At 37.3% G+C, this 24,958-nt stretch overlaps 1 protein-coding gene across 1 annotated transcript in view; it reads right to left on the bottom strand.

Moving 5' to 3' along the window:
- Positions 1 to 24,958, bottom strand: part of LOC128071281 (serine/threonine-protein kinase SMG1) — a 99,126-nt gene that overhangs the window by 64,034 nt on the left and 10,134 nt on the right. Inside the window, exons 2-8 of the mRNA XM_052664171.1 lie at positions 9,099 to 9,262; positions 8,421 to 8,576; positions 6,076 to 6,212; positions 4,928 to 4,986; positions 3,527 to 3,740; positions 1,188 to 1,313; positions 717 to 789 (exon numbers count right to left, since the gene is read on the bottom strand). Of these exons, the coding sequence (XP_052520131.1) occupies positions 717 to 789; positions 1,188 to 1,313; positions 3,527 to 3,740; positions 4,928 to 4,986; positions 6,076 to 6,212; positions 8,421 to 8,576; positions 9,099 to 9,262 (929 nt within the window). The remainder of the gene's footprint in view (positions 1 to 716; positions 790 to 1,187; positions 1,314 to 3,526; positions 3,741 to 4,927; positions 4,987 to 6,075; positions 6,213 to 8,420; positions 8,577 to 9,098; positions 9,263 to 24,958) is intronic.

Raw genomic sequence — 24,958 nt, 5'->3', positions numbered from 1 at the left:
TAATGCTGCAGAAATAGAAATGCTACAGAAATTAAAATCTAATCGGTCCTTACACACATGGCTGAGACTATACTGCCCCAATCTAAGACCACACTGGTTTTCTCCTCCAGGGCCACACCTGGCCACTGAAAATGTACCTCCATCTCCGGGGGAGAAATGGGACCACTCGCCAGTGGAACTGAGAGAACTATTCTTACCTGTGTATCTTAACTTCAGAACTTTATTGTACCAAACAAGCTATGAAAAACTACAGCACCTGGAACAAGTTCAAGTGAGTCCTACTAGTCATTCATTTAACTTGAAAAAAAAGGTGGCTTTTTCCCACAATTTATGACAATCATCCAAATTAATCCATTTGTTTGACTGTTTAATCACTAGAAAAACAAAAAAAACCATAAATATCCAGGCTGTTCCTTCCACTCTACCCTTCAGAGTACTGCCACTATGGTATCTCTTGCAACCAACACATGCAACAAATGACTTGAGAGAAGTCATAGGTACAACACTACAATCTGCATTTACTCTCCCTACTTACTACAAAAGTACACATTTTTCCTTTGAAAAGATGTAGCTAACAAGTAATCTTCACCAAAATATTCTCTGAAGTAATTATTTTTCTTCTATTATCAAAAAAACTAGTATTAACAACTGGTCTTTGAGGAACCAACACTCCTTCCCACAATATTTAAATAACTGGTATATCCTGAGTGACTCACCAGACACCTGTTGTGTAAGTGAAGGTTTCTGAGTATGATCTATATGCCATCCAACTAATATATCAACTGTATCCTGGATGGAGACAAAGAAAAGGGGACTAATCATTTTAAGGTCTTACTGCTATTCCACCTGTGTGGACCATATAAGAGTAAGAGATTCTAGAACATCTTATATCCTACCTACTTGACATCATATTAACTTAAGAGGGGGGTGGGAGGGACATGGCAGGAGAATAATGGACCTTTGTTTGTGACATTGATGAAATATTTAAGTATCTTAAGCCACTAGTGTTGGCAAGTACAGATGGTATTTTTTATAAAACTGCATTACTGTATCATTCAATCCTGGCCCTTAAAACTGATTATACTCGAAGGAGCAGAAACTTTGTTTTCTATCTAATTTCTCAAGTCCTCATATATGCAGCCAATCCCTCAACCTATCATATGAAAAGAGGGGGTCAGGGAACTCACCCTAAAATTGGTGCTGAAAATATGAGGGTAACATCGAGCTACCAAAAGAATGCACTTAACACATTTGCAAAGTAATTCTGGTGTATCCACATTTTCAAGAATGGACTGCAGGCTGGTCATTACAAGCTGAAAAATAAAAGTTACAACCACGAACATTTAATAAAATAGGGAGAAAACAAGCAAATTAGGTTCATTATTTAATAGTGACATAGCAAAAACTGACTATGACATCAGAGGAAATAAACTCTGTAGTTTTAGTTTCCAAAATATTCAAAAACATTTCAATCCACTAAGATATTAAAGGCTGAAAAAAAATACTGTTTTTCCCTTCTTTAACATCTGTTAACATATTTCTAAGTAACATGTTTACTCTGTTACTAAGTGCTTTCTTCAATGTTATGGGTGTGATTAAAATTTCAAGAACAAAAACTAAGATGTATGATTTAAAAATTCAAAAGATAGAGCAAAAATGTTGTATAGTTTATACTTTAAGATATAAACAGTTGCTTCAAACTGGAATGATTTAGAGAAGATCAGCATGGCTCCAACACAAGAATGACATATCATGTTACCACTATACATGTGTACATATATATTAAATAAACACATGGCATACAACTTATAGAATATTTTACAGCTGAATTTTTTGTTAAAACCCATTCTTTCCCCAAAACGAAGGCTCTTCTCTACAAAAGAATTATATTATAAATATAGAAAAAATGCTAGAATGAGAAAACCACGATTTTTCAACAGCTAGTACTATAATCTATACAATGCACAGCATATGAATGAATGCTAAAATCGAGTTAAGTATTATGAAAAACAGGATATTCAGAAGGTCTCATGGCATTATGTACAGATTACTGACTAATTACAAAGGGAGAAAAACAAGCCTTCACAAAGAAAAACTCTGGTTGGTCTTCACCTTAACTAAGCAATGAAACTCTTCATCTAAGAGGTATGTAAACCTCAAGTTATGTACCTGCTAGCGTGACACAAAGCTAAGTATGAACCCATGAAGTATTCATGACCAAGCTGTGTGAACTGAATCTAACCAGAAAGGAATAATCAGACAAGCCCAAGAGGTAAAACATTCTCTACGAAAGAAGGGGGACAAAAAAAGTGCAGCAAATTGTTACGCTTAAAGAAAGATTAAAAGAGGCACACCACCATCTTCAAGAGATTAAAGATTCATCAAAAACATGAATCTTGACGGAATCTTGGGTAAGACAAAAGACATCTCAGTGGCAATAGCAAGATTTGAACATGGATTTTATCATGCAACAGAACTAATTTTCTTAGGTATGATTATAATATTGTTGTTATATAGAAGATTAGCCTTAATCTCTGGAGATGTATATGTATGCTCAAGTATCACAGGGTAAACCATCATGATGTAATTTATTTTCAAATGCTTCAACAAAAAAATCATGTCTGTGTGTGCATGTGTATAAAAACAACTGGAGCAAAATATTAATAAGTGACAAACCTAGGTAAAAGATATATAGGTGTTTACTGTACTAACCAATCTGTTTTCCTGTGGATTTAAATTTTTTCAAAATAAATAACTGGGGAAACATCCACTATATAAACTGTATGCAGAATAAGTCAAATTTGGTGTTATGCTCGTTAGTTACAAATAATTTTCTAAATCTTTCCCCAAATTCTTTTCATAACCTCTACAATTACAGGAAAATAAAAATTTTAAGACAGAATAGATTTCTCACATTTGTTTTTTTTACTAATTGGCCAAAATAAAACATAAGATCAACTTTTTAGGAAAAGGAAAAATAAAGACATCAAATATTACAAAACCATCAAATTCTAAATTTTTAAACAACAAACATTTAATTACTTATAACTTGGCTCAAAATTAAATTGGGAATCATCTTTTAATAATTCAGACACACAATTATTTTATATAACTTGGAATAATAATTTTTAACATATTATCAAACCTTAAAAAAAAACCCAAAGTAAGTTGTGATGTTTAATTTTTATCTCCCTCAAAAAATGTGAAGCCCCCTTTGACCTGGCTTTCCTCATGCAGCTCCAGTGTCTAAATCTGTAAATGATTCTAGTACTAGGCAAATTCAAAAGAAAGCTTCTAAAAAGTGAAGACATAAAATTTTAAGTAACTTATTTTAAATCTACCTATAAAGTGTATTCTTTATATTCTTTACTCAAATTCAGAAAGAGGAATTTTATTTACATTACATGTACTATCAGTAGATAACCCCTACCCTAAGATTCCTTTCTTTAAGCACTCCACCAAAGATGTGTTAAAGACACCATTCTTCCCAAGCACATCATCACTCCCCCATCCTCCATAGTCTTACCTGCATTACAGATGAAAAGGCTTTCTTTTCTCCTACAGTCTCTAGCGCTTTGTAGGTGGCACATAAGTAGAGGAGTTTAACTTCATCTTTTGCAGATGAGCTAAATTTGCTAAAAATCCACTTGAAGATCTTCTCAGCCTCATAGCTCAGAGATGCACAAAGAAGGCCAAGACAACAAGCTCCCTCCTGTCTCAACTCCTGAAGCAATTTGCTACTGTGTTTATTTTAATGCAAACAGAACAAAACAAACAAAATACACAAGAGGCTTAAGCTTTCAAAGATGACAAGAATAACATATCTTACAATAGAATGTGTTATATGATTTAATTTTTATTCAGACTACACAAAAGGTTTAAGTTTTATCCATTCTAAGTATTCTATCTTCTCTCTCATAGTACATTTGTTAAAACTTTAACTTTTATTTTAGAATCGATTATTTACAAATAATTTTTAAAAAAAGGTTTAAATATACTAAAATTCAGACTTCAAATTCCATCTCAAACTATATTAACTGATTCATAGAAAAACGCAGCAACAAATGATCAGACAAAGTGAAGTCACTCAGTCGTGTCCGACTCTTTGCGACCCTGTGGACTGTAGCTTGCCAGGCTCCTCTGTCCATGGGATTTTCCAGGCAAGAATACTGGAGTGGGTTGCACTTTCCTTCTCCAGGGGGTCTTCCCAATCCAGGGATCAGATAAAACTACTATACAAATAATTATATACCTTGTAATATTCAGTATCTGAGGACTATTAAATAGGGAACAGTAATAGTTGAATATAATAAACTTAGAAGATTAACACTGATTTAAGTATTATATTAATGAGTATACAAAGTAAAACCATCCAAAAGCAGTCAGATTGATGACGTACTGAGATGAGTTTTGGATGCTTTCCAACACTGCAAGTCTTTGGGAATCACCATATGAAGAAATGACTGCACACCTCTGGGGAACCCCAGCAGCCCTGGAGACTGGATGGCTTGAATCCACTGTTGCCCAAAGGACACACCCTTTCACCTCTACTCTCTAAGCAGTTTCAAAATGCTCTAGTTTACAAAAGTTAACTGGATGCATTCACGCTAACATTCAGAGTTTATGTCATTGTACAAGTCAGTGCTCAATTATTTAGTCATGTTGACAAGTTAAAATAAAGAATGGCTCTCCCTTTCAAGTGGGTTCCATTTGTGTGCGTGTGTGTGCTCATTTGCCTAAGTCCTGTCTCACTCTGCACCCCCACAGACTGTAACCTACCTGGATTCTATTTCAGTGATAATTAAGGTTTAAATACTTAACACAAAAAAAGATGGCAAGAGAACCCAGTGAAACATTAAATATGTTATAAATGAAGTCAATAAGCTTATCTTCCTGTATACTTTTTAAATTTCTCTTAATTTCTTACCTTTCATTAAGCACATCATGTACAGCAGCCAAGATATTATCCAACTGCTTAACTAGCACCTTAAAAAAAAATTAATAAACACTTCACATTTCTATACTTTTAAGAATAACATTATGTACTTTTTCTTACTTCTGGTTCCCTCCAAATTGTAACTGGACTACACACCTTACTTTTCTTATTATTCCCAAGTCCCAGTTATATCAGGAGGGTCATAAGTTTCCGTTCAGATTCTGAAAGAAATTTACCCATACGAAGTATACAGCCATGATCATCAATGGGGGAAAAAACCAACAACTCTTTTATTTACTCTGAAATGCATTTTCAAAAAGGTAAACTGATGGACAGAAGAGGAGGTAGAGACATATATGATAAAGTCATAAAGTGTTAAAGTGCTAATGACAGAATTTAGATGCTACGATACTCACTGTAAAATTCTTTCAATTTACTGTGTATATGAAATTTTTCATAATAAAATCATGCAGGGGGGCCTGGAAGAAACCTGATTTGAGCCAAATGTCATTTGACTCACTACAGCATTTTCATTAACTGTCTCCTGTTGTGTATCATGTTCTTAACAGTAGGAGACTTAGTTGTATGGCAAAGAAATTTGTAACTGCTCCTATACTTTATTCTTTTTTTCTGGCCAGGCCAACTAGCTTGCAGAATCTCAGTTCCCTAACCAGGGACTAAACTCAGGTCAAGGCAATGAAAGCCCAGAATACTAACCATTAGGCCACCAGGGAACTCCCTCCTGTACTTTAAAGAGTTTTTCCATTTATTTATCCCTGGCCAAACTTACCCATGAGCAAATTATGTACCTCCTACTCCAATTTAACTTATGAAAACAGAGAGATATTCTGTCCCAGAACACAGAATAAAAAAGTTCCAAGGACAACAGAATAAATATGTAAAAGGTCAAAACTACTTTATCACAGAAGGAACCAACACGGATCCAACATTTGTGGCTAAATTACACATTAGGGGCATTAAGTTCAAGATGATCATAATATAGGCCAAATAATCTGGAATTCCCTATTATTTTTCCTTAGAAGCAAACCTTTTCCCTTCTTAAACTACTTCAGATAACGTTATCTAGTGTACTAAGGATATGCAAAACTGATCAATATTTCCAAACATACTATACTGACCAGCTTATTTTCTGGTTGCTGAATAAATTCTTTCAACTGCTTTACAGTAGCCAGTCTTCGGTCTCTGTCATCTTCCCGGGTGATCCTCCGAAGAAGATTCGACAGTCGAGACTCATCAGAATAAGACATCGATCGCTCTGTGAACATAAACACTGAGGATGAATCAGCACAGAAACTTAAGAGCCCAAATATTTTAAAGTATATTAACAATCACAGTCCACCAGACAATTAAAGCTCAATAAACATAAGCCTTATAACACTTTTTTTTTTAACTACTTATTTTTAGCTGTGCTAGGTCTTTGTTGCCACAGGGGCTTTTTCTCTAGCTTCAGAGAACAGAGGCGACTCTTGAGCTGTGTGTGTGGGCCTCTCATTACAGTGGCCTCTCGGTGTGGAGCCTGGGCTTTAGGGGCACAAGTTTCAGTCGCTGTGGCATGTGGGCTCCACATGGGCTCAGCACTTGTGGCTCCCAGGCTCTGGAGCACAGGCTCAGCAGCTGTGGTGCAAGGGCTTAGTTGCTCCGCAGCACGTGGAATCTTACCAGACCAAGGATCAAATACATGTCTCCTGCACTAGCAGGTGGATTCTTCACCACTGAGCCACCAGGGAAGCCCAGCCGTAACACTTCTGTTCATCACTGTACACCCAGCCCCAGCAGACTATAAGGCAACAGGAGACCCCCCCAAAAAGATAAACCTACACAGATACCTCAATCCAGAGAACCAACCGACAGAGAAAAAAGAAAGGCTTAGAAATTATTCTCTTCAGATCTGTTCCAAACTGTTTTCAAAATCCAGGTAAAGAGCACAGGTAAGAAACTTCAACAGGTTTAGAGATAAAGTCACTATTAGCCAGAAAGAGATTACATGCTTCTCTTTCTCACCTAGGTCTCACACTGGAAGGGAGCCTCTTGTTACATCATCAGTTTCCTAGGACAAAGTTTTGGTGAACTGCAATCACACATTCAGTTCAACAATGTCTAATTACCACCTACCTTGTGAAAGGCATGCTGCCACAAGCGAAGTGGCAAATCAAAACTTTTCTTCCCTTTTTTAATGATAAGAACAAGCAGGAATGCTCAAACAATGTTGAATACTACTAACCAAGATGGCTTTAAATAAAGTGTTAAATTTTTCTTTATATTTTCAACTGTGCAATTCACCATAACTAATGAATGTACATTAACACAAACCACATTAAACAGTCTGACAGTTCCACTTCTAAGGAATGAAAGGAAAAGTGATAATAAAAGAAATTATAACATCTGAGAGAAGGAAGAAGGTTTTTTAAAAAGCCTAAGCCTATAGAGTCAGCAAGGATGACTACTAAAATGTCTTCAGGTTACTAGTCAAGAAATCTAGGCTGTATTTACAATGCTGCCACTAGCAAACTGTATAACTCCGCCTGCGAGGGGGAGCTAGACTAAATTAGCTTTAGAGTCACTTCCTAACTCTACCATACCTAACTCTTAAGACTTCAAATACTATTGTAAAGTAATTAGCCTCCAATTAAAATAAATAAATTTAAATTAAAAAAAATTTGAACAATGAAAAATTAAAAAAAGACTTCAAATACTTTTAAGAGACATTTCAGCCTATGACTTAGTCATTCCACATTAGAAAAATTTACCTAAAAGAAATCACTTCTTTTTTTTTAAAGCTGCATGCAAAATAAAAAACCTCTATACAAAAATGTTCACCAAGACACACAACACACACACACACACTCCTCATTGGGAAAAAATGGTTATAAAGTAAAGGTCCAAACAGTAATTATATCCAACAAAGAGTATAAATCAGAAATCTTGACTTCTTAATCAGCTTTACCAATAAAATAAATTTCTCTTTCGGAAAAAAGACCATTACCTCTAATCCTATGAATGTTCAAGACACTTTACCCATTCAGTGAGGCTTGTGTTATAAAGCAAGAAGCAGTAACTGTGTGTTTAACTTTAGAAAAGGGCCCAGTCCCTTTACTAGAGTTAAACAGAACTCTAGAACTCTAGGGGCCTCCCTCACCCTAGAGTTGAAGGACTTGCTGCAGAAGAGTCTATTACACACTATATGTTCAATATCTACTGTAACCAGGAAAATCCTTTCTTAAAAATCTTATCCAGTCTAATTTTAAGAGAATTCTTTTTAAAAGTATTAAAAACCTTTCTGGTAGAAATTTACGTTAGGGAGCGGTTGAGAGGAAAAAGAATGCAAATAATTATCACCATCACATGTTTCTCAACTCAGTAAGCTGACCAAGCCACAGATGCGCAAGGCACTGGCATGAGACAAGGCATTTAGGAGACGTCTCAGTGGAGGCATGTGCAATGGTCCCAGGTCACCCAGTCTTACCCTGTGATTTCCTCATGTCTTTGATGGCTAACGCACGACTGCCATGCTGAATACTGGTAAACTCAGGGCTGGTCACATTGTTAACCCTCAGCTCTTGCCCCAACGACTTCCGACCATAAGTATTTTCCCCAGATCCTCCATTGACACTGTAGCCACCTAAAAAACAGCAACATTTACGTTATTTCAACGGGCTCTTTGTTTCACTCCATCAATTCCTGATAGTTCAGGTCCTTCTGACTCAATCTGCAGCTCAACCAGCCTTTGCTTCTACTCTTTCTCTGTGATGCATGCCTTGATTTCATTTTGTTATCTTCGGTGGAAGATCAGATTTTGCACTTGAAAACTTTTTAGAAGTCCAGAGGAGAGACAGTAGTCAGGAAAGACTTCAGCCTCAGTGATAATACTGTATTTTGGGGGCAAGAAAATTGTACTTATGTATTTTACTGCATGTGTAAAAAGTATATTTAAATTTATAATTAAGGGATAAACTTTCAAAAAAATGTTTCAAGAACAGCACTGTGTTTAATAATTATATTTTAAACATATTAGAAGAAAAGAAGGGGAGAGAGGGAAAGAAAGGGAAGGAGGAGGAAAAGGAGATGTAGGTAGGTTAAAACACACACACACACACACACACACAAGCATGCCTCTGGCAACAAGGAAATATATAATATATACCCTTTTCGTCATTCTGTATGTCAGCATGGATTCTGGTATCATCATGTCTTTGCCGAGACACCACAGCTGAATTTGAAGGCTGCAGTCCATAAGAGGAAGACCCACCCCTATCTCTGGATGAAGAGTATTTTAAATTATCTGGGTCGGCTGATGCACTATCAGTTCTGCAAAGAGAGAAGGGTATAAAGTTACATCTGTAAACAAACATTTTGATAACCCAAATCGTAAATCTTTCTTCTATACAAGCCTCTATCTTCTCATTGCTATTATACAAAAGCACTCCAACATCTAATAAGAAGTCTTTCAACTAGGAAGAGATTGTCAATGGGTGAAACACCAGCTTTTCAGTCCCTTCTACTATCTAAAGATTCATTCAGAAATATGAATAACTTCCAGGAATAGGGTGGCCAACTCAACACCTAAACTGGTTTTAGCACTGAAAGTTCCATGTCCTATGAACTCCCTTAGTCCCAGGAAAACTGAGGTAGCTGGTCACCATGGTGGTCCGGGGTTCTTTACATGTAACTTGATAAAAGCAATAGTTGTTTCTAAATCGCCTTCTCTCATAAGAAGGTTAACCAGTGGAAAATTACTCTTCTCAGTCATAAAAATAAAAAACACTGGCAACATGTCAGGCAGGAACAAAGTGTTACCAAATTATTTTTAAACTACTGCCTAACGGCAATGTGGTACTCTGTCTCTCTCACCTAAATTCGTAACTTGATTATTTGGTGGCAAAATAGATTACAGCACGAAATCTGAAAGCATGCTCAGTAGGATATTAGGGAAGAACACAGCTGAAAAATAAGATTATTTTAATGTATGGTAGGTAATACTAAGGACCTCATTATTAATAGATATTCTTTATATAAGCAATATCTATTAATAATAAAGACTGAGTCAATTAAAAAAAATCTATTAAAATTATAAAAAGTAAGGAAAATAAAAGCAAGGTATCCAAGGAATCCAATAAAGTTGAAGGTTGCAGTCAATAATCTATTTAAAATTCAAATGCTACCTAGAATAATCCCAGATATCTGGATATTAATAAACAAGTGGCACAGCCCCAAGGTAAAATCAGTATGCTTATCTAAGGATCATCTCTACGCCACAATGGCCCTATCAGTAAAATGGGAAGCTAAACTCTATAATTTCTCATGAACCTTATTCTTTCTTCAATCAACTACCAAGAAATAAGGTATCATGGCAACATACGAAAAATATGAAGAAAAATGCTCCTCTAATACTGATATTTCTTCGGAGAGGAACGACCTTCTTGGGGAAAAAATAAATCATTCTTATGGCACTTACTAAAACACCTTCTGCACCATAATTTTTTGGTGACATTATCTGGGGATATTAAGGACACTGGCAAGAGCAGAAACTTAGCTGTTTCTCAACCCCATTCCCCTCCCCATGTATAAAAAAGGACACAGTGTCTGTGTATTTTATCTGGAGTTTATCATCCTTTCCTTGTCCCCACGCACAAGAATACGAAATATGAAAAAGTTGCATAGGGTCAGACATCCTGATCTGAACCTATTGCAACCACTGTTACTATAGAATGTAGACAAACAGTTTCAATTAAAATTGGACACCTCCATGGCACACAAGTCTAAATTATTCCTAAAGGCTCTGAATCTGAAACTTTATAAAAATTCATAATGCTAGCACACTAACTAAACATATAACTAAGGTTCCTTAATGCAGGATATTCTTCAAACATTCAGAGTTCACTCAACAAAGCTTAGAACTTCCAACATATGAAAAAATAAAATCAATGGAATTTTTTAAAAATGTATGAGGATATTTTCTAAGTGTAGTAAGTCTACAAGCATTTAAATGCCTTTACCACTAAATGAAGCATAAGAACTCCTTAAAACTTACATAATGACCTGCCTCATGTATCTAAAAGTAGCATACTCAATGAGCACCTATAATAAACTATAACATACCATTTCTAAAAGGGAATTGAAAAATAAGAGAATCTATAAGCTTTAATGATTTGGGCATAGTTTAAACTTGTCTGTATGTATGGCACCTAACACAACCTCGAAAAGCAAACTGTTAGCAAATGAATTAATAAAACAATTCTGAAACATCAAGATAATTAAAGTCTTATCAATATTTAAATAAATATTAAAATACTCTGGGTTTCTAGTGTCCATTATGCTTAATATAGATTACATACACTACTCTTACTATGAAGTTAGATATTTGTATCTTTTTCTGGTGATACAGCAGTAAACACAAAGTAATAGAGAATATGGGTTAAAAAAAGATCTAGGCTCAAATCTTAGCTCCAGCACTGGAAAGGCACATGTGACTCTGCACAAGGAAGATAACTTAAAGCCTCTGATGTCTGTTGCATAAAATGGGGATAATACCTATAGATTATGTGATGTTTTTATAAGACTTATGAAAGATAACAAGTTCTTAAATACTTAGCTTACAAGGTACACTCAAAGTCAGTAGGTCCATAATACTAAATATAGTCAAGGTTTCCAGTGTAACAGATAAATATTAATCATTAATGAACATATGAATACAATCGAAACAAGTTTTTATACTCAGTATACAAAAACTGATTTTAACTTCCTCATTGAAAAAATTAAGCCATCTACTGCTACCAAGAAAAGAAATCCATTTCTACTTAGGAATCACATAAAACTAAACAAACAAAAAAACAGAACAAATCTCCCAATCTGTTAGAAATAAAATCTCATTAGTATATACACAGAGTATATACACAAATAAACACAGAGACTTTTCTCCCCAGAATTTGAGTTTTCGGAAATATAATGAATAATTCACTAGAGTAGAACTACTGTCTCAGAAATGTCTAAAAACTCTCTGGTTTCCAGGTTCTTTTAATAGAAACCGATCAAACTACTAACCAGAATGCAAGTTATAGAGATATTCTGAACCCAAAGACACAAAATGGTTCAGCATTTATATGAAATCTTTCTTTTTGTAAGATCTAGACAGCTTAGTTCTCAAAAAGTCAGTATCAGGCAGTTAGCATCAACAAGATCATCCCAGTCCAATAAATAGAAAACTGTTAAGAATGGAAATAAGCACTTAAAATGAGGCAATCAAAGGGCACTAAAAAGAAAATGCAGATTGATCTCAAAGAGGCAGGCATAAATGTTAAGCTAGTTGTAAGGGCTGAAAAAACTATCATCTGCCAGAATTAGTATCTCAACTTAGTGATAAAAGAAAATGTATTTATTAAGACTAAGTATCCTAGCTAGGACCCCAAAATACCTCCACAGCCCTTTTAATACTCTAAAAATATTATGGAGAGAGAGAGGGAAAAAAAAAGAAATGCATAAATTCCCCAAAATGATTAAACTGAAGTTAAAGCCTGATGCACATGCCACATGAGAGGTAAGTTTCTAAAGCTCATACCTCAAAAATCGCATACTGTATAATATGGAGCCTTTGTGATGTTTTTGCATCAAGTCAATCTGTAAGACAGTAGTTACAATATTAGTGAGGACACTGGGTTAAAACATTTGTTTTCCAAACATGAAGCAAATATCACTCATGGGTTAGGTGCTTTTAGTCGCACTATGGCGTTCTAGGGTTCATATGCTGAAGCAAAAACAAACGGAATGCCACACTCTGCCTTAGAGGACAGAGGCTTGAGGTGGCAGAGAAAAAATTTTTAGAACCAAAGAGAATTTAAATGTTAACTATAACATACAAATCACATGCAAATACAGTTACCACTCATTTTAGTTGCCTATTATCAATATACAGAAGATGTAATAAATCAGAGAGATTATTCATTTTCACTGACCCCAGCCCTGAGATCTCACATCAACAACCTACCGAGTGTTAGGGCCAGTATGTCACCCCTAAATGTGGTTCTATAGTCCAGTTCTTGTAAGCATCATGAAAAGCAACTAAGGAGGGGGCGGAAATCAGCCTGGAAAGGTGAAGTCAGGGAATTCTCTATCAGAAAACATCTCCATAAAGCACCCCAAAATGACTTGATGCAAACACCACACCTAGTGGTGCCACCAGAACAAGCATGACATTGCTTCAAGTTGCTTTTAACTCGGCTTATTAAGGGACTTCACTCGAATGGTGAGATCTAATTTGTAGTAAGGATCAAATAGGAAATGAGATCTGCACTAAAGCCACTGAGGTGGGAATGCGTTAGTTCTCTGAAGCAGTGGCACTCAAAAGACAGAGAGCATCACTATCACAAAGAAGTTGCAGAATATGCTGTTTTTCATACTAACAGTTCATAGCACCAAAAATTTACCTTTTAAAAATAAATTCAAGGTTATCCCTGTGATGTCTCTTACTCACCTGGATTCAGACATACTTTCAAAAAAGTGTGAGAGAAAAGACGAAACTATGCATAACTCTGAGACTTCAGTACATCACACTTTCACATGAGAGACAATGCTCTGAAATATGAATCTGTGGCTAAAAAATTAAGTTGGGAGGCTCAGGGACTTCATTATATGAAATGCCACAGGAGAAAATAGTAAGTTCAAATTTAATAAAACAGAATTGAACCATCATGCCAAAATGAAAAATTATAAATGAGTTTACCTCAGTTTTACCATAATGAAATATTAACAGTTAATATTTCTTGATGAAACGTCCTTAGGTACTTAATAAGAATTAAGTATTAAATACCAAATTTTAATTACCTATTTATGGGTTCTTTAGTAATCAACTTTTAATATCAATCAAACCTTAATTAGTTTTTGCAGTCTCAAAATACAAAAATATATTTAAATACTCTCGTAAAAGTGTAAAGAATTTCACCTTGCCCAAAGAGAGGCCTGACCTTACCCCTCAACTGCTGGAAGAAGTCTAAACACTTGGAATATAATGCCTAATAAGAGTGTCCCTGTCCACCTGGAAACTTTGGGTCACACCAGAAGGTAAAACTATGGGATTTACGGTGAGGCCTTTGAATCACATGGATCAACTCAACCTTTAGTAGGGCTGAAAACCTAAGTTCATGCATGTGGGCAATTGATCATGGACCCCATGAGAACTCTGGACACCAAGGTTGGGTTGGGCTTCCATGTTTGGTAACATTCCATATGTATTATCACAAATCAATACCAGGAAACAGGGAGAAGCTCTGAGTTTGGAAGTAACTGAGACTCTGCCCTATGTACCTTTACCCTTGGTTGATTTTAATCTGTATCCTTTAGCTGCAATAAATTGCAACCATGAGTATAACAGCTTTCAACGAGTCTTTAAGCCCTTCTAGTGAATTATCCAACCCAAGGGTGGTCTAGAGGACCCCCAAACTTGCAACTGCTATCAGAAGTAAGGGTGGTCTTATGGACATGTTCCTTCTAACTCTGTACCTATACTTAAAATCACTGAATATACTCTAATGAAAAATTTAAAAGGTTGTAAATTTTGGTTTTATGTAATATCTTTAGCAAAACATAGTTTTCAACTTCAATATAGTTTATATCCCTTCCAAGGAATCTCAAACACCATCTATTTGACAGACCTCTAAACCATATTAACTAAAAAGGACAAAGTGAGTAACTACGGGGGTGCCCATTAGAGTTCAGCCTTTGCTTCCCGTGCATCTACGCTGTCTTCAGTGTAAACATTGTTGAATATGCCACTCCTGTGTAGCTCTCTGCCTGCAACGGAGTCTTCAATGCTGCCCATGACTCCCTGGCTGGGGTTCTCTGCTTTTCCAAAACAGCTGTCAAACTTTCTGCACCTTTCTCTTTCCCCCAGTACCACCGCTGATAAAGATTCCATGAGTGACCTAAAGCAGCACAGCTAATTAGCTATTCACATTTCCTCTGTACCACTATAAAGGTTTTTAGTAACTTTAACTCCTGTGACTTTCTCTACTTTTCCCAATCCAAGTACCTTCTTTTGAACTTCCTTCTTTAATCAGTTTAGATTTCATGGTCTTTCATTTCAATAACTCTTCCTTTAACTCCCCTTAATATTTCCCTCACACCTACCTGGCAAAATCCTAATCCTGCATATATCCAATTATCAATTACCCATCATCCATCAGTAAGTACCACATTCCTAGGTTCTTTCATCTTCCACAGGCACTATCTGTTCCCCATTCTCTTCAGATTCCAAACACTCTCCTAAATTCCCTACTCCCTCTCTCCTTACTTCTCTAACATTCTCTCTACTTGACCAAGAGGAAAAATAAAGATACAATAACACATAGGCACCCAACTCTAGAACTTTATGGGATTCCATCTATTTCTACCTTCTCGTAACTTTTCAAATAATCTTTCTCCTGTGGACTCTACCTTTTCCACCAAACTGAATCTTCTTAAACATGTAAAATTTTCTAATATCTCCCACTTAAAAATATAAAAACAAATTAAAAACACATACACACACACAGAAAAACCCCATCAATCCCACATCCCTCCAACCAACCAATTTGCCTTTGCTCTTTGCAACCAAACAAAATCGTCTCTCCTCCCCATATTATTTCTTTACCTCTATTAGCTCCTCTGTCTACACCAATCCGACTTCTGTTCTATCACTTTTGGCAAAACCAACTAAGACCTCCAGGTTGCTAAAAGCAAGATATATTTCAGGTTGCTCCTTACTCATCCTTTCAAAGCAGGCTTTCACAAGGCTGCTGAGCAGGGCTGATCAGGCTATAGCCTGCACAAAGGTGCCTTAGAGAGGAATGAAGTGGGCTGAATGAAAACTTCTTTTAAAAATCCTTACAGTAACCCAGGGTCAGATCCTGATAATTCAAAGTAACTAGATTCTTTCCTCCCTTTGGCTTATAGGATGTTATATTCTGTATTTCTTTCTACCTTTCCACTTCTGCTTTTTCAGGCACCTCTGAAGGCTTACTCAGCCTCTTCTACCAAACCACTAAGCCTGGGAATTTCTCAAAGCTTGACCACAGGCCTTCTATTCATCTCTTCTGCAAACTATGCTGATGGCAATACTTATCACCTGCATGACATTGATTTCCAAATCTAGGCCTCCATCAAAGATGTGCACTCTGAGATCCAGACCTATATACCCAAGTATTTAACAAAACAAACAAAAAAAAGCACTTTTAATGTTCTAATGCTTCAAACACAACAACTGGCTCGTTTCTTCCCAGAACTCCCACTTTAATAAATGTGGGCATTTTCCAACAAATGGCACTATTTGGTCAAACAGACATATTACACTGGTGCAAAAGAAATTGTAGTTTCACATTGTTGAACTTGGCCATTTGATACTGGAAAACATTCTTAAATGTAGTTATGTTATACATCATTTTAAAGCACATTTCTCGCTTTATGATTTTTTGCTAATGACTTATTACTAGCTGTTTCAGCTCAGTTCAGTTGTTCAGTCATGTCTGAGTCTTTGCAACCCCACGGACTGCAGCACACCAGGCTTCCCAGTCCATCAACAACTCCCGGAACTTGCTCAAACTCATGTCCATCAAGTCAGTGATGCCATCCAATCATCTCATCCTCTGTCATCCCCTTCTCCTCCTGCCTTCAATCTTTCCCAGCCGTCAGGGTCTTTTCCAATGAGTCAGTACTTCGCATCAAGTGGCCAAAGTAGACACAAACTAGCTGTTTATACTTATTTTAGACTAGGGAAATGATGTTAGACAAAAAGCAAATCCAAGTGATTTTCTTACTCGAGTTCAAAATGTGCCATAAAGCAGCGGAGGCATCCCACCATCAACACATTTGGACCAGGAACTGCTAATGAACATATAGTGCAGTGGTGGTTCAAAACTTTTGCAAAGGAGACCAGAGCCTTGAAGATGAAGAGTGCAATGGCCAGCCACCAGAAGTTGACAAAGAACCACTCAGAAGATCATCAAAGCTGATCCTCTTACAACTACACAAGAAGCTGCCAAAGAACTCAACATCGACCATCCTACAGTCATTGGCATTTGAAGCAAACTGGAAAGGTGAAAAAGCTCAGTGGATGTCGCATAAGCTGACCAAAGATTTTTTTAAAACTGTCATTTTGAAGTGTCATCTTTTATTCTACGCAACAATGAACCATTTCTCGATCGGACTGGGACGTGTGATGCAAAGTGGATTTTATACGACAACCAGCAATGACCAGCTTAGTGGCTGAACCTAGAGAAAGCTCCAAAGCACTTTCCAAAGCCAAACATGAACCAAAAAATGTCATGGTCACTGCTTGGTGGTCTGCTGCGAGTATGATCCACTACAGTTTTCTGAATCCCAGCAAAACCATTGTATCTGAGAGTACGCTCAGCAAATTGATGAGATGCACCAAATACCGCAACGCCTGCAGCCAGCATCGGGCAACAGAAAGGATTCACTTCTCCATCACATCTGACCGCATGTTGCACAACCAACACTTCAAACGTTGAATGAATTAGGCTACGAAGTTTTGCCTCATCCGCCATCTTCACCTAACCTCTCACCAACCAACTACCACTTTCTTCAAGCATCTCAACAACTTTTTGCAGGGAAAATGTTTCCACAACCAGGAGGAGGCAGAAAATGCTTTCCAAGAGTTCATCAAATCCCAAATTTTAACACTACAGGAATAAACAAACTTATTTCTCATTGGCAAAAACGTGTTGATTGCAATGGTTCCTATTTTGGTAAATAAAGATGTGTCTGAGCCTAGTTATAATGATTTAAAATCCACAGTCTGCAACTGTAATTACATTTACACCTACCTAATAGTATGTTTTCCACCTCTAGTTCTCACCTCTATTCCATTTCTCCCCACACTACAACAAAGACAATTCTAATAAAACACAAATGTTTTGTCCTCCCACTGCCATCTTCATCTTATGGTCCTTACTTCCCCTTTCAGCTAACTCTCCACACTGTCGTAATACTTTTACCTTCTGTGCCCCACTCATCCCATTCTTTCAGTGCCCCGTCACCTTGCTAAGCCTGTCTGCATGGAACAGCCTTCTCCTTGGCCCTCATTAATCTCTCAATGTCCTTTAAGCTATAGCTTTCCTTTGCAAAGTTTCTGATTCCCCTGACACTGACTAGGAATCCCTGTTACATAAGTACTACCTGAAACCTAACAGTTCCTTAACTCTTACACCATTGGAGCAGCTTATTTAACTGTGTTCTGCCAGGAGACTGTAAAGTCCAGAAGGGCAGGAGCCTGTCAGTGTTGCTTATCACTGTATTCCCATTGCCCAGAGAGCAAAAAATTATTTCCTATGACTGCCTCTGCTCACAATCAAGGTCTTTCTCTTTACTCTAGAGTGCTGTCCCCTAACTTAACCCAACACTAATTTTTCTTCAAGATTCAACCTAGAACCCATACTCCCTCTCCTATATGTTCTATTAAAAATCAACAATGTTTTCTTGGTTATTTTCTACAAGAGCACTAATTAAGAGTAATAACTCCAAAAGATGAACTAAATAAGATAGTCCCAACCCTCTAAGAATTTACAATCTAGAAAGAAAAGAACTGTTAGTATAAATTCCAATTAGGAATATAAAATATTCTGTGATTTAAGGGAGAAAAAACCCTATGATTCAGTACTTTCTTTAAACTCTTACAGCACTCAGAGTATCACACTAGCTTGCACTTTAGTAGTTCTACACTAGCTTCAATTTGTTCACCAGTTTGAGATGCCAGCACTGAAGGCAGATGTACAATATTATCTAACACCACACACCTTTCATAGGGAAAGGAGAACAGCATGATGCTGCAAGGAGAGTGGAGGGAAACTAGAAGATGGCCTTGGATCAAAATCCATCATGATTATTTAAGTAAAAACTTTGTCTTGTAACACAAAAAAGAACCCAGTAACAGAAAGGGATGGATTCAGTAATTCATTTAAATGAATTCTAAATTTTTTAAATCTACTTAATATGCATATTACAAGTCTCATTTTTGTGCAAAGCATACTATCAAGTGAAAAGACCACTCACAAAACCAGAGAAAATACTTGCAAATCATGTATCTCTTAAAGAGTCTAGTATATAAAGAACTCCTATAACTAAGCAAGAAAACATTCAAATTTTAAAATGGGCAAAAGACCTGAATAGATACATGTCTCCAAAGATATACATATGGCCAATTAGCACATGAAAACTTGCTCAATTTCACTGGCAAATGCGTGCTAAATCACTTCAATTGTGTCTGACTCTTTGCGACCCTACGGGCAGTAGACCACCAGGCTTCTCTGTCGAAATTTCCCAGGCAAGAACACTGGAGTGGGTTGCCATTCCCTTCTCCAGGGAATCTTCCTGATCCAGGGATCAAAACCAAGCCTCTTATGTCTCCTGCATTGGAAAGTGGGTTCTTTTAACACTAGCGCCACCTGGAGGAAAATGCAAATCAAAACCACAGAGAGAAAGCACCCATTAGAAGAGTAAAAAAATCTGTTAATGGTGAATAACTAATGTTGTGAGAGCTGGAAAATTTGGAGCCCCCATACATTACTTATGACAATGTAAAATGCTAGAAACCACTTCAGAAACAGTTTGGCATTTCCTCAAAGAGTTAAACAGAGAACTATCACATGATTCAACAAATTGACTCCAACTGACTCCCAAGTATATGCCCCAAAGAACTGAAAAACGTTCAAACAAAAACTTACACATCAATGTCCACCACAACACTATTTACAGTAGCAAAAAGGCAGAAACTCAAATACACATCAAACAATGAATGGATAAACAAAATGTGTAAATCTATACAATGGAAGATTACTCAGCCATACCTACTACAACATGGATGACCCTTGAAAATGTTATACTAAGTCAAAGAGGTCTGACATAAAAGACTACATATTACATGATTCCATTTATATGACATATCCAGAATAGACAAATCCATAAAGAAAGTAGATTTGTGGTTGCAAGGGGCTGGGAAGAGGGGAAAATTGGGAGTGATTGCTTAATTGGTACTGGGTTTCAATCTGGGGTGACAAGAAGCTCTGGAACTAGATGTTGGTCACAGCTGCACACACTGTGAATGTACTTAATACCAATGAATTGTAAAATGGTAAAGGTTATGTGTATTTTACCACAATTTTTTTCAAAACTTATTTATAACATTCTTGAAAAGACAAAATTATGGGGGAGGGGCGGGGAGACCAGTCGTTATAAAGGACTAGGGGAAGTTGACTATAAAAGGGAACAAGGAAACTTGGGGGTGCAGGGTGGAGGGGATGATGGAACTATTGATAGCTTGACTGTGGTGGTCATTTTTTTTTCTTTATTTTCTTTACATATTTCTTTAAAGATATAAAAATAAGTAAAAGACCATCAGGCTTCCCAGGTGGCACAGTGGTAAAGAATCCACCTCCCAATGCAGGAGATAAGAGATGTGGGTTTCATCCCTGGGTTGGGAAGATCCCCTGGAGGAGGTAATGGCAACCCACTCCAGTATCCTTGACTGGAAAATTCCATGGACAGAGGAGCCTGGTAGGCTCCAGTCCATGGGGTCACACAGAATCAGACACCACTGAGCAACTGAGCACACAAAAGGCCACTGATTTGTAATAATTTGATATTTCATGTTTTTCATTGCCTACCAAATTTAGTAGTCATTTTCAATGGGGCTTCCCCGGTAGCTCAGAGGGTAAAGCGTCTGCCTACAATGCGGGAGACCCAGGTTCAATCCCTGGGTCGGGAAGATCCCTTGGAGAAGGACATGGCAACCCACTCCAGTACTCTTGCCTGGAAAATCCCATGGACTGAAGAGCCTGGTAGGCTACAGTCCATGGGGTTGCAAACAGTCAGACACAACTGAGTGACTTCACTTCTTCTTCTTCTTCAATGGAAAAGCAAAAATGTAACACTGGATACTCTCCAGTGAAATCAAAGACTGTTAGTGTCTAAATTTACCAAACAGTAAAGAATTTACCAGATTCTTTACCACTGTGTCACCTGGGAAGCCCGATGGTCTTTTACTTATTTTTATACCTTTACTGTAAAGAAACACACTATTTCCTTTATGTTTGACTTATTGAGATATAATTTACATGCCCTAGAGTTGTTCTGAGGAATGCAGATAGTATATAGCACTAACTAAACTTCTCTTAGTGTCTGAACTTTAAGCTCGGGAAGGATTAACCTAGGCAGGATACAGAAAGAAACCTACTCATATTGCCTACTCATTTTCAAAAAAATTTTTTAAAGAGTCAAAGCACTCAGTTCAGTCGCCCAGTCATATCTGACTCTTTGTGACCCCACGGACTGCAGCATACCAGGCTGCCCTGTCCATCACCAACTCCCAGAGCTTGCTCAAACTTATCTCCATCAAGTCGGTGATGCCATCCAACCATTTCATCCTCTGACGTTCCCTTCTCCTCTTGCCTTCAATCTTTCCCAGCACCAGGGTCTTTTCCAATGAGTCAGTTCTTCTCATCAGGTGGCCAAAGTATTGGAGTTTCAGCTTCACCATCAGTCCTTCCAATGAATATTCAGGACTGATTTCCTTTAGGATTGACTGGTTTGATCTCCCTGCAGTCCAAGAGACACTCAAGAGTCTTCTCCAACACCACAGTGCAAAAGCATCAATTTTTGACACAAGCGTCAAAGCACCATGGCGAGCAAAATCAGAAAAATCACTGCTTGAGATAGAGGCAGGCAATCCACTTCTAATCTATTTTAAGTTTGTTAAGTATTATGTACTTCATCTGGCATAAATTCATATCTTACTAGGCATTAAAAATACTGATAGCAATAAAATCTGATATGCTTTTAATCTTCAATACAAATATGAATTCAATTCTCGGTATTTAACAAAAAAAAATTTTGTTAATGCTAAATAATTGGTCACCTGAAGGCTCCCGAATCTAAAGCACCACATTAATTTGACTTACTCTCAAGTTTATTTTTAACACATGTTGGTTTACAGCCTTAAATAAAACTCTGCTTCAGCTACCATTTTTGCATTGCTTATCTTTCTCTTTTGTCAGCAAGTCCTGGAAGTACTTTAGAAACATCCCATTCAGCCTGGGAAATTGCCAAGACTGAAAGGAAATCCCTTACTCCATGACCTCCCTAGTAGAATAAGACAAAGGGACTGAAAGTCTACAAAGAAACATGTCCCACCCCCTCATCCCCACCCAAACTCTTCAACTAAATGCCAAACATAACCCTTGAGGATAGAGAAGATTAAGGATCACTGGAGAAGGAAATGGCAGCCCACTCCAGTATTCTTGCCTGGAGAATTCCTATGGACAGAGGAGCCTGGCAGGCTACAGTCCATGGGGTCGCAAGAGTCAGACACGACTAAGCGACACCACCACCACCAAGAGATAAACACTAAAGGAATCCTAAAAGGAAAAGTCTTGAAACCAGATTGGGACTCTAATCAATGAAAAGGCAGAGTGTTTTATAAGAAATGTTAATCATCACTTTTTTTTTTTTACACGTCAAGAAAAATGATGTGATTGCCAAAAATCACTCCTAACATATTAAGAAAACACAGTTCAGTTCAGTCACTCAGTGGTATCCAACTCTTTGCAACCCCATGGACTGCAGCATACCAGGCTTCCCTATCCATCACCAACTCCCGGAGTTTACTCAAACTTCTGTCCACTGAGTCAGTGATGCCATCCAACCACTTCATCCTCTGTTGTCCCCTTCTCCTCCTGCCTTCAATCTTTACCAGACCAGGATCTTTTCCAAGGAGTCAGTACTTCACATGAGGTGGCCAAAGTACTGAAGTTTCAGCTTCAACATCAGTCCTTCCAGTGAATATTCAGGACTGATCTCCTTTAGGATGGACTGGTCATCAATTCTTCGGCGCTCAGCTTTCTTTATAGTCCAACTCTCACATCCATATACGACTACTGGAAAAACCATAGCCTTGACTAGACAGACCTTTGTTGGCAAAGTAATGTCTCTGTTTTTAAGAAAACATAAATATTATGCAATCGACAAAGGTATTTTTTAAGAAAACTATTATCGAGTTAGGCTCTATTGCCATAATGGTATGGTATACCCTACAAGTCCTGGGCATAGTCAAGGATTTGGGCAACAAAAGAGCAATATTCTAACATGCACCTCTTAACAAACACCACATATCTCAAATATAGTGGCAAGCATGGAAAAGACACTGAATTTCATATTCCACACATGATTTTCAACAGAGATATTACCAGAAACATCTTTAGTGCATTCTCAAATTAGACACGTGACCCCCCCCACTCCAATCCTCTTAAAAAATAAATACACCTAAGAGAAACCTGAACTTCTTGGTTTTACTTTTAACTTTACCAACACAACTATACTAAGACAGCAACTGGATTTTTAAATGGACCCTGATTCCTTTCAACATCTCCAGTAACTCCTCTAGGACCTATCATCTTAGGTATCCTGGGGTAGGAAATACACTATTAACACCAAATTGGTGAAGAAACATACTACCTGTAATCAGTGATAAAATATGTATGGTAAACCCTCCTACCTAAGCACTGGAACTTCTTTTTCAGAGCTGTTTCTGAAACAGCCACATCCTCTCCTTTGCTGTTCAGTCACTCAGTCGTGTCCGACTCTTTGTGACTCCATGGACCAGGCTTCCCTGTCCTTCACCATCCCCCAGAGCTTACTCAAACTCATGTCCATTGAGTCGGTGATGCCATCCAACCATCTCGTCCTCTGTCATCCCCTTCTCCTGCCTTCAGTCTTTCCCAGCATCAGGGTCTTTTCCAATGAGTCAGCTCTTCACATCAGGTGGCCAAAGTATTAGAGCTTCAGTATCAGTCCTTCCAATGAATATTCAGGACTGATTTCCTTTAGGATTGATTGGTTTGATCTCCGTGCAGTCCAGGAGACTCTCAAGAGTCTTCTCCAACACCACAGTTTAAAAGCATCAATTCTTCAGCGCTCAGCCTTCTTTATGTCCAACTCTCACACCCACACCTGACTACTGGAAAAACCACAGCTCTGACTAGACGGACCTTTGTCAGTAAAGTCTCTGCTTTGTAATATGCTGTCTAGGTTTCTCTTCTAAGCTGCCTAGCTTTTCTTCCAAGGAGCTAGTGTCTTTTAATTTCATGGTTGGAAATACCATCTGCAGTGATTCTGGAGCCCAAGAAAATTAAGTCTGCCACTGTTGCCACTGTTTCCCCATCTATTTGCCATGAAGTGATGGGACTGGATGCCATAATCTCAGTATTTTCAATGCTGAGTTTTAAGTTTAAGTATCCTCCCTACATTGTTTTTTGAATGCTGGAGTGTTAAGTTTAAGTATCCTCCCCTACTTAAACATAAACAAATAAGAAGGTCTCACAGATATTATCTCAAAAAACATGGACTCCTAAATCAAATAATCGGAAAATGGAGACACTTCTCACAAAAACCACATTATTCTTTCAACTGTAGAAATATTTATTAAATGAAGTCAGTTTGGGGTAGTTACTGAAACATACTAGTAAGCAGCAATCAAGAAGAGCCAGGAAACACTGCTCCCACTGTGCTCAGCAGGAGCCAGAAATACACTGAGGTATTTAAAGTAGCCATAAGTTTGAGAAAGTTATGAAACAGTTCAAAATCATCACTTAAGCCACTTTAAACTCAAAAGGCCTATACAAACTCAAAAAGCCTATACAAACCCTATCTTTTTCTTCTAGTATATTTTACACTAAACACACATGTATCAGATTGATTTAAGTGGTATAAAATAAAAACCTTACAATGATAGAAAAAAAGTCAGTTTTTAGATATGAAGTTCCTTAGGAGAGAGCATTGACCCATTCTGAGTAAATTTATAGTGCCATAATTTAAAACAGTACCAAAATTTCATGATAGCTTAATATAGTATATACATTATATAATGATACAAAATTTCATTAATTCATATCTGTTTAGATGATATATATGGTCCTTCCTTTTTTGTACATACTTCAAACTATTACACTGGCAGAGTCAACCCTTTTC

Source organism: Budorcas taxicolor, unplaced genomic scaffold (genome assembly GCF_023091745.1).
Source record: "Budorcas taxicolor isolate Tak-1 unplaced genomic scaffold, Takin1.1 scaffold329, whole genome shotgun sequence".
Taxonomy (NCBI): domain Eukaryota; kingdom Metazoa; phylum Chordata; class Mammalia; order Artiodactyla; family Bovidae; genus Budorcas; species Budorcas taxicolor.
Note: the sequence above shows the minus strand (reverse complement) of the source record. Positions and strands in the feature narration are given on the sequence as shown.